This window comes from Morus notabilis, unplaced genomic scaffold (genome assembly GCF_000414095.1).
Source record: "Morus notabilis unplaced genomic scaffold, ASM41409v2 Scaffold48, whole genome shotgun sequence".
Taxonomy (NCBI): Eukaryota; Viridiplantae; Streptophyta; class Magnoliopsida; order Rosales; family Moraceae; genus Morus; species Morus notabilis.
The window spans coordinates 383,055-393,923 of NW_010367947.1; the positions used below are offsets into that span (position 1 = coordinate 383,055).

General features: G+C 31.8%; 1 protein-coding gene across 1 annotated transcript; it reads right to left on the reverse strand.

Moving 5' to 3' along the window:
* Positions 1–1,319: 1,319 nt before the first annotated feature.
* Positions 1,320–5,155, reverse strand: LOC21396239 (adenosine kinase 2). Its single transcript, XM_010113925.2, has 12 exons — positions 4,974–5,155; positions 4,368–4,421; positions 4,124–4,170; positions 3,942–3,973; positions 3,728–3,829; positions 3,559–3,626; positions 3,085–3,161; positions 2,890–2,987; positions 2,728–2,798; positions 2,510–2,576; positions 2,234–2,417; positions 1,320–1,721 (listed from the first exon to the last, which is right to left on the reverse strand). Exons 1-12 carry the CDS (start codon positions 5,054–5,056, stop codon positions 1,579–1,581), a joined length of 1,026 nt encoding a protein of 341 aa, XP_010112227.1. The 5' UTR covers positions 5,057–5,155; the 3' UTR covers positions 1,320–1,578.
* Between the last annotated feature and the right edge of the window lie 5,714 nt (positions 5,156–10,869).

Sequence of the window (10,869 nt, forward strand, 5' to 3'; positions counted from 1 at the left end):
ATTCATTTTCCTCACCTTGGTTTTTTACTTTTATCATTCTTTCCTATTTTCAATTTTCTTCGTTGATAATATTCTATTTATTTCTATAAAAACTAATTCAAATTCTTGAAAGTGATGTCCATCTCTTGTATTATGCCTCATTGAGAATATGCATCGTAATTTTCTTTTCCCCCAAGTTTGTAAAGCACGTTGGCTTTCTATTCTAAAGCCTCATAAAGGTTTTATTGAAGTTTGTTTCCTTCCAAATTTTCCCAAGTTAGCCGTGAGCTTCAGTGCAATGCAACACGTCTCCTCCATTTTCACTATGTTCCTTCATATTATTAGCTTCATTCTTTTTCTAGTTTGTTCAATGTTTCCTCATTGTTCAAAAGCGGTTTTTGGTCTCATATTATTCGTTTACAAGCATTGCTCAATAATGCTGTTTAATCTCCAATTTTTGTTATAGTTCTTTTGAATTTTCAAAGTTGATTTGCGTAACTGGAAGTAACTAATTAGGTTTTTGGAGTTTGGCGTTTATGAGGTGACATTGACTTCATTTATTTTACCGATTCGAGTTTTCAATTCCAATTTTACTACAGTTAAAAATTCTCACAAAAAGTCACATTTAACTTTTTTACTATAGTTAAAAATTCTCACATAAAATTACATCTCAACTCGAATAGAAAACTCAAATCGACAAACTCAACGAGACTAGTCTCGGTAGCTTTTCAGAGTTGAGTATTTAGGATTACATCTTCTTACAAATTCAGATAACTGAATCCTCAAGGTCTAGAGATGTAATAGAATATAGCCTCAAGGATTGTGCTTCGCGCCGAGGACAACTTCCCAATATTATCAAATCCCTCCAACAGAACCGTTTTTTCATCCTTTTATAATCCAGCGGACCAATATGCTTTCCGGTTTCCATATCTTAAAGAATATTACTTGCTAAATTTAAACCTCGTTCGTTTCATTTTACTGATTTGAGTTTTCAATTTTTATAGTTAAAAGCTTCAAAAAATATCTACATCTAACTTTTTTTACTACAATTTCGAATTAAAAACTCAAATCCGCAAAGCGAACGAGACCTTAAACATTCAGGTGACAACAAGTAACCAAAGTCAACGTCTTGAAAGTAAATTTGAGATTCCGTAATCAATACCAGAAAGAACAACTGTTTATGAGAGGGTTGTTATTATTATTATTATTATTATTATTGAGAGGTTAGCGAAGAATACATTTATTTTAACACGTTTGTACTTTAATGTAATTCCATCATTAACTAGTTTTGTTAACAAAAATATAATTCATTAGAACGGTGTGAGAGGGCTCTGCCGAAATTAGCTAAATGAAAGGTTTATTCCAAAATCTCTTACTCAAAATGCAAAACAGAAGGATACATATAATTTCCATCTTGAGTAGATGATCACAATCACAACACCCAAAACAAATAAACTCCTATACCTTGTAAATGGGTTCAGGAGAAAAATAATGAAGGCTGTCACAATTATATGAGGAGGCAATTGCATAATAGTAATAATTGGATATCCTAAGGATAGACGCAGAGGGTAGAGTGCTCTTCTGGTCCAAGAAAAGAACCTAGTTGAAATCGGGCTTTTCCGGGTATGTGCATCCAGACCTTTGGATAATAACATTTGCTGCATAGCTACCAGCTCGCACACAATCTTCAATCGGCTTCTCTCGAACCAATTGTGACAAAAATCCACCAACAAATGCATCCCCTGCCACAGAAGAAAGAGAAAAAAAGTTTAACAGTTAGATCGATACTGAATTACTGATATGATAAAGGGGTTATTCTCTTCGCCCATTATACATCCAAAACAAGATTTGATAAATCAATCCTAGCCTCGACCATTGCATATCAAATTTTTACTTGAAATGCATAACCATTGTTGAAGATCAACTGAGAGATGTACATTAACAATCATTTTTTTGGTATCAGTAACCCGACTAGACTCTGTAACATGAAACTGACTAGACAAAAATGTTCAAACTTGTGATAGCCATCCTTAATCAAACTTATAAGCCACATTACAGGTTGAGCCCAACCTCTGCTTTCCCTTTCCCCAGAACAAAACAGAAAACCAAATTAAAAACGAAAACAGAATCAGAGGTCCCTAGAGATAAAAAATAGCAGGGTGGAAGATTAGTAGGAACAGCTATCACTGGGAATAAGTTCTGGGTAAATCAAGTTTTTATTTCACTGAAAAAGAGGGAATAAGAAATTAAACACCTGCTCCATTGGTATCAACCAGCTTCTCCTTGGGTAACAAGATAACAGGGAACAGCTTTGTCTTCCCATCCTCAGCAACTACAACAGGATCTGCACCTTGAGTGATAACAGTGATCCTCTTGTGGGTACCGGATGCCTTGGGTAACTGGGAAATCTTTACAGCAATCTCTTCAACATTTTCGGTCTGATATGAAAGAAGATTGATTAAAGTGATTAATAGAGGGAGAATAATTTCAGTTCGCACATCTGACTGCTCAAAAACCAAGTAACCCTTACCTCCCAGCCACGAACCCTAGCAAAGGTTCTTGCTTCTGTCTCATTCCCGAATACATAGTCCACATACCTGCATTGAAAAGGCAATTGAATATTCCGTGTCATATATACAGATGTGACAAACAAGGAACAAAGAAAAGAAACGAATAGATGGAAACTTAATGATATAATTATAGATATGAGAAATACAGAACAAAGAAAAAAGGGAGATGGAGACTTACGGCAGAGCCTTCTCCTGTGCATCTTTGAAGAATTCACAGATGAATGGAGCAGAAAGGTTCATGGTGAAGACCTGCAGAGGTTGAGGAGTGCCAGGTGAAGCTACTGGAGATTAAACAATTGAAAGAAAAAACGATCCCAGTATCTAATGTCATAACTCTTACCTTGTTCTTTGCAGCTGCATGTTCAGCAACAAGTAGAATGGACTCTGGAGATACAGTGAGGAAAAATCCAGCAATGTAGAAATATTTGGCCTTTTCCACTGTTCAAGTTGGATTTTAGTTAGTCCATGGCAATGTAAGGCCAGCAACTATGCAAAAAGGATAAAAGCTGAACCGACAAAAGAACAAGCAGAGTACCTAGTGCCCAATTTTCCGGTCGCTTCAAGTGCTCAGATTTGTAACAATTTGCAGCTGACAAGTTCGCAATGAGTGACCTGAGCAGTTATTCATCAAAAGAAGTAACAGATAATATTAGCAGTTGTGACAATAAATTCAGGAAAATTCAGAAAAACTAGGGACGCATATAAATTATAAGATAGGCTTTTCACAGAACCGATAAAAATGCTAACAGGTGGAGTAATGATTAACAAGAACATTGTAGTGGTCGTTCAAAGAGGAAACAACCAACTTATATACTATCAGTCGCTGCCTTTATTAATTTTTTTCCCTTTTCAAAGCTAATCATATTCCGTGTTTGTGAATTGTTAGAAAACGAAATGTCTTATCAAGATGCAAGTATGACCAAGGGACATACAATACTAGAGAATTATATAATGAATCTCAACTCATAGTAGAAAGAAAATCTTAGGGCACAGAAGTCATGGAACTGACCTCTCACCACCAACAACACAAACAGCACATGTTCCCGTTGGTGCAGTTTCATCTTCATAATACTGCACCTGTTATATTGGTGACAATAATTCCTTGAATCAAAAAACCATTTGAAGAGTTGGAGAACAAAGGAGGGAATTGAATACGTGTAAGACGTACAGATACTTACATTAACACCGGCAAGTCTGGAATTCTTCTTCATTTCCTCTCCAAATTTGTCCTTTCCAATGCTACCAATGTAACCAGTTGCGCCAGGGATTTGGAGCATCCACTGGAGAACCAAAACAGTGCAAAATGAGAATCAACAAAGAATTTTATAAGTAGCTTTTATCAGGATCTCAAAACAATCACATAGTTATGCATGTCAAAGAAGTTGAACAAACCTGGGCAACTTTGATTGAATTTTGTGTAGCACCTACATTTTAAAAAATAACATAAAACGTGAAATCAATATATTGACCACATACCAAATATAGGCATCACTACAAAGTAAGTTGTAAGTTGGAATAAAATCATAAAAGAAGGCCCCAATTGACATCAAAAGAAAGTACAACTTCCAACTTACCTCCAGCAATATATTCCACATTGTAATTCTCAGCCAGATCATTGTACCTAAAATATCATATACAAATTTGTTTCAGCAAGGTGCAATATTTCAAATAGACAGACAAACCTGATTTTAATCTATTGTTGAATCAACCAAACAAAAGAATTTTCAAAAATATAAATTGCTTCGTATACAGGAAAAGAAAAAAAAAAGCTTGAATCTCCTTTAATACCTCATAACTATTATGGAGAAGAAAACTTACATGGACAAGTGCTTATCCTCGGCAAGAATGGCATTGTTCAACTTGACATCATATCTGTCAAAAGAAAAAACCATAAATCCAATCATCCACAAGAAAAATTTGGAACCAAAAAAATAATAATAATAATAATTAGGTGAGTATATATTAAGTATTGTTAATGATTAAATCATTTTCATAGTAACAGAAGAAACGAATTAAGCTCCAGAGCACTTCAGATCTATCTTGTTTAATGTTTTCTTCAGCTTCTGAACAGATCCAGAATGGGACAGATCTATAATTTCAAGTTTCAATCAGATATGAAAGAAAGCATTTAGATCTACTATATTGCATCCAGAAAAATCCAAAAATGTTAGATATTAAGGTAAGAAACTCATCATTTTTACCCTAAAACAACAATTTCAAACTAGCGAGATTAGATCTCGAATCAGAACGCATAACCGTTTCGCTTGTTGCTCAAGAAAGGTCATGAACCAAAAGTTTACACAGCTTCCTTATAATCTGAGCTAAAAAAAATGCTCAATTTCACTGCATTTTCCCGGAAACCAAACACGCCTAGGAAAGTGCAGAACAGCTGAAAGAAGATCTAATGTGAGAGAGAGGACTTACTTCTTGAGGAACTCTTCGTCGACGACGGCTGAGATGTCGAGAAGAGGATTTCCCATCCCCAGAAGGATTCCCTCGTATGCCATTGGAACTGAATTTGGAAGCTTTACGATTACAGAGAGATCGAGTACGAGGAAGAGAGAGAAGTCGGAAATGGAGAGATCGAAGTGGAGACTCGTTTGAGTGGTATTTATATCTTTATAAGATTGCAGGTTTTTTCTTTAAAAATTTATTTATTCAAAGTACAATGTCACTTTGCTCACCAACCATATTGACAAAAAGCAAAAACCCACTCGATTTCGGGGACCTGTGTATGTCTTTGGGAGTTGTTGAGGAATGTCCTCAAATGGGCCTGGGCCTTTAGCCTATATGGGCTACAACATGTAGATGTTAGGGATCTTCTTTAATATTCTTTTTGTTCAAATAAAAGATATTAATTAAGACCGGGTAAAAATTTAGATTTATATATGAGAGAAATAGAGAAATAAGTCAAGATTTGAGATGAATTAAAATTAATAGATTAATAGTTTATATAAGTTAATAAATAGGCTAAATTACTATTTTCGTCCATAACTTGTCAAGTTATGGTTCATAACCAGACAAGTTATTGTCCATAATTGTCCATAACTAGTCTGACTATGAACCATAACTTGACAAGTTTGTCAATAACTTATCTGGTTATGAATCATAACTTGACAAGTTATGGCCTATTAATTTTTATAACTAAAAATTGGCCTATATACTTTTTTAAGCTTTTCATATTGGCGTATTTTCTACTATTTCCCTTCATATATTTTAAGGGTAAGTTTAATAATTTTTTTTAGATTTTGATGTTAATAGTTTGGAAAAAAGAGATAAATATTTTTTAGAATACATGAGTCTAGATTTTTACTCTTTATTCTTGATTAATATCTTTTTAATTAAATAAATATATTAATTAAAAAGTATTAATCAATAATAATAAATAAAAATTTAGATTTGTGCACTCTAAAAATAAACTCGACAATTTTCTCTAATAGCTCTGTATATCCGGAAAAGTCTAATTATTTATTATCATAATTGTTGGTGACATAACAGTAAAAGACGGCTATTATGACTCTTTTACCTAACATTTAGGGATTAATTTTCATTATTTATAATGAGACTAAAATAAGGCCTCTCATCGGCCTGCCGAACACAGCTTGAGCTAATATGATTTGAACTCTCTAAATGTTAGTTCATCAATGTATGAGTTAGGTCCTTTCTATTCTACTTATGTTCTTAATAAATCACCAAATGGCCGTTAGGCTAGGAACGTGAAGACATGATTGATATCTTTAAAAATCTAATAATTTATTTGTGATATAAAAATTATGCTCGAGTTTTTCACGAGAATGGTACGTTGGAAATTCAACCATTTAAAATTATTATTCCTCCCGTTCATTTGATTTATGGCGTAACCCAGACCTTACACCTAAAATTAAGCTCAAAAGTTTCCACATAAATGATGCGTTCGAACAACAATTACCCAAGAATGGTTTTTCTCTTATTACAGCACACAAGTTATATTTACCTCAGTGACTTAGAGGGATACCACTTTTAAAGGGTTGGTCTTAAAACACATTAATTTTTTTTTTTTTTTAAAGGAGTTGGAAAAGAACAAGAATATGAAAATTCCACCTCAATTCACTTCCTAATTTTACGGTGTTATAATTGAAAGGAAAATAGATTGAGATATATAATTAGACTTCATAAGTGGCATTAAGCCTAATTTAGACGCATTCACATTTTACCTCTCTTTGGCGATAGCTAACGATCCATTTTTGAGTTTAAGTCTAATAAATGTCCCATATACTATAATATATAGAGCCTTATATGACATTATTTTTAAAAGCTGCTTTTAGTGTTTTTAAGAAGTTAAAACATATTAGAATGTTTAATAAATTCTGTTTTTGTTGCTGTAAAAAAATAAAATTTTAGAAACACGTTAGAAATTGCTTTTACATAGCATTTTTTGCGGTCATTGTCTAAATTTACTTAAATAACCTTAACAACAAAACTTAATTCTCAATCTACTAATTTTATTATTTGCATACCAAATTAAAAAATACTTTTTAAACGGTTATTTGAAAATTGAATATCTTTAATAAGTATACTATGGTAAATTTTACTCAAATATTTTTTTTATAATGATCAAAATATTTAAAAATAGCAACAATAAATAAGAAATTTAATATAATAGATGAATAATTTTTCTATTCAAATTTAATTTTTAAAAATATTTTAATTAAGAAAGTTAAAATTATTTTTTTTTTCCGATATTGTGATGTAAAAATATTATTAGTATTGCCTAAAAATAGAAATAAATCTAAATATAAATTTTTATACTAAAGTATGTCTAGTTTAGCCATTATACATCTTCCTAACAATTTTATACATAGTTTATCAAATACATAAATTTATGCTTTAGATATTCACAATAATTTTTTTAAAAAAAATTTACTAAACACTTACATGCTTCTGGTCACAGTTAGGGGTGTAAATCGGCCGTGTAGGCTCAAGTGTGGCTGAAATTTGGGTCGAGCCACAAAAATCGGGTTGGGAATTTGCCAGGCCGCAACAAAACCCGTACACCATCAGGTTACCTTGGGTAGGGTTGGCTGATATTGCGAGTTGGGCCTTACGATTGAGCCAATCTCAAGGCATGTTAGGCCCTCTATTAAGCCTGGCTCATTCTCACTTTTGAAAATTTGTTTTGTTACCTTTACGTTAAAGCTGGAAAAAAAAAACAGATTACCAAGCTGGCTAAACAAGGTTACATTTGAGAAAGAGTGAGAAACATGAGGGTTTGGCATTATTTTACCTACTTTCTCAACAGGTTCGGCTGGGTCAGGGTACCTCGGGTTCATGAGACCCCACCCTGTGCCCTACCCGTAAAGTGCGGGTTGAGCATAAGTAAAACCAAATATTAAATAAAAATTGAAAACCTGTGATTTTTGGGTAGGATTGGACGATTGGCTCAGCTCGGCCGGGTTTGGGGTGATTTCTTACAGCTTTAATCACATCAACTTCTAATTTACAACACAAAATAGTAAAAATTTTCAACAACACAAGAATGCCAAATTGATCCATAGTAAATTACCCTTTTAATTTTAAAGACATTAAATTTTAATTGTGCTTTTATTTTAGACCGAATCCCTTATTTATAAAAATGGTTATTTTCACCGATAGTTATTAAAGATATGCACTTGTCTCATTTTCATCATTAATATTTATTTTTAAAGGTTTCACTACCCTAATATTTCGAATATATACTTTTTTGTCCCATGTGTTAATACAGAGACATTTCAATATATATATATATATATGTGTGTGTGTGTGTTAATATATATATATATATATATATATATAACATGGAGATGACACATCAGAATTTTAAGAAGGATAAATGGTGAAAAATAAAACTAGTTGATTTAAAAAATTTCTTAATGAGAAAACAACAAATTTAGGCTAGGCAACAAAATTTAGGTTTTTATTGAAGATCTGAATTATTATTATTGCTGTTAAAATCTGTTTTTTTTAATTTTTTTATTTACAACTAAAACCATCATGTATCATTTTTATGTTAGATTATATTTGAAAATAGATAGTTTCTTAACAAAAGCCCAAAACTTTTTATTTTAGAAACATTAAGGCTCGATCATTTAATCAATTTAAATTTTTAATTTTAATTTTATTATAATTAAAAATTTTTATAAAAAGTTACATTTAATTTTTTTTATAGTTAAAAATTTTAACGCCTAAATGTGGTCGGTGGGAGTTTTACTTGATTGGTTTCATTTACCCTATATATAGGCAGCTGTATTGAAAATGGCGGACTTGTGTGCTGCCAAGTAGGTAAATAGGCACAGAGAATGTGGCACATGTTAGTTGTTCATTCGTCATAGAATTTCTTTTTGCAAGGGGTCTAGGCTATAAACCGAAAGATAAACAATTATTTAGGACGAGTTTATTTCATGCGTTTAAACTCAAGATTTTAATTTTATTATAGTATTTTTATTTTATAAAAAATTTAAATTTAAAATGCTATAATAAAAATAACTTATTTGAACGTATTAACCAAACGAGCCTTTAATATTCAAGAGATATGAGGGTAATTCTAGTGTTGATAATATGGGAAAATGATATGGTAATGAGCATGGTCATCTAGCCACGAAGACAAGAATGATGAGGATTGTTAGAGTGAGGAATGAGTAACAAAGAGAAAGGAATTTGGAAGAAAAATACTAAGGTTTCAAAAGAGAAGGAATTAAAGAGAGAACGGGAAAGAGAGAAGCGGATTTCAGAGAAAAATTTAAAGTTTGGAAGTGAGAGCGAGTGAAAAATGAAAGAGAATGCTCAAAATTATAAAAGGGAAAGAGAAAGTTTTAAAAATTTAAAGAGAAAACAATGAGTGAGAAAAAGTCTATTTTTTTTTTTTTTCAAAAAGCAATGACATTTAACGATAGTTTTCTAGAAACTGTCGTTAAATGTTATACATTAGACGACGGTTTTTTAAAAACTGTCGTCTAATATACTCGTTTTTTTCTTTTTTAAGCGAGTATATTAGATGACGATTTTTTAAAAATCCGTCATCTAATGTATAAGCAAACTGTCCTTAAGTGTCAGTATGGATTTCTGAAAAATAGTAATCTTTGTTTCGTGTTTTTTATTAGCACATTATATGACCTTTTTTTTTTCTTTAAAACGTCGTTAAATAATCGTCATGTCAAATTTGTTATAGTGATGTTGTTTCGTGCTTCTACAATCTATCATGTTTTTAACATTTTTTTTTTCCTATTCTAAAGTAAAAGAAATGATATTAGGTTGTTGGTTGTCGCTCTTTTTATCCACACTATTAATTTCATATCCAACAGTTGAAAAAGTGTGTCAAATAAGAAACAATAAATTGGGCTTGTGTAACTGGTGAGTGATTATATATATATATATATATAAAATAAGTGCCAAAAGAAATTAACGAAATATATAATTTGACTCAAGGATTAGCTATCTTCACTATCTTTCTACTTTATGGAATCCCTCCAACCAAATATGAAAAGGTACTCTCCTCCTCCACTCTCTCCATTCCTTTTTCTCCTTCCCATGATTTCTCCTACCAAACACATTAGGTTTTGAAATGTGACGCCAGCCAAAATCCTCAATCCTCACCCAAACTTATTAAACAATAAAAAATCATTGTCAATTCACCTACTTTTGCAAATATACATATGCTTCACCTAGCTACCACATCTATTCAAGGAGTTGGTGGGGATGGGAACTTCATCCAATAATCTTGTGCTAGCAAGTTATATCGAGATTTATGAGACGTTTGGTTCATGAATTAAAATCATGAGATTATAATCATTTTCAATTTATGTGTATTTTTTTATGAGAAAAAATACTGTAACGAATTATAAACCATGATTCAAATTATAGTTTGAATCCTACAACCAAACGTGTAGTGACCGGAAAAAATTTAGGTCTAATCCGGACAGTCCGGTATTTGACCGAAATTCTTTCCGGAATAGTAAGTAGTAGAATTTTGATGTAATCAAAAAAATATTAGGTAGAAACTTTATGTACGTGGTAAAATTTTCTGAAATATGTAAAGTTATAATACAAATATTCTTACAAAGGAAATTCGTAAATATCAGTTATGAGTAGTGAAATTATTAGTACCAGAAAAAGACTCGTTTTGAGAAACGGAAAGTTAGGTCTCGACAAGAAAAATTTGAGGAGTATAGAACCCATTCATTTGCTAGCACGTATCTTTAATTTGGCAAAAGCAAGCTGAATGAAGTTATAGTATATATATATATATATATATATATATATATATACTCTCACGGTAATAGAGAGATAAAAAAAAAAAAAAAGGGGG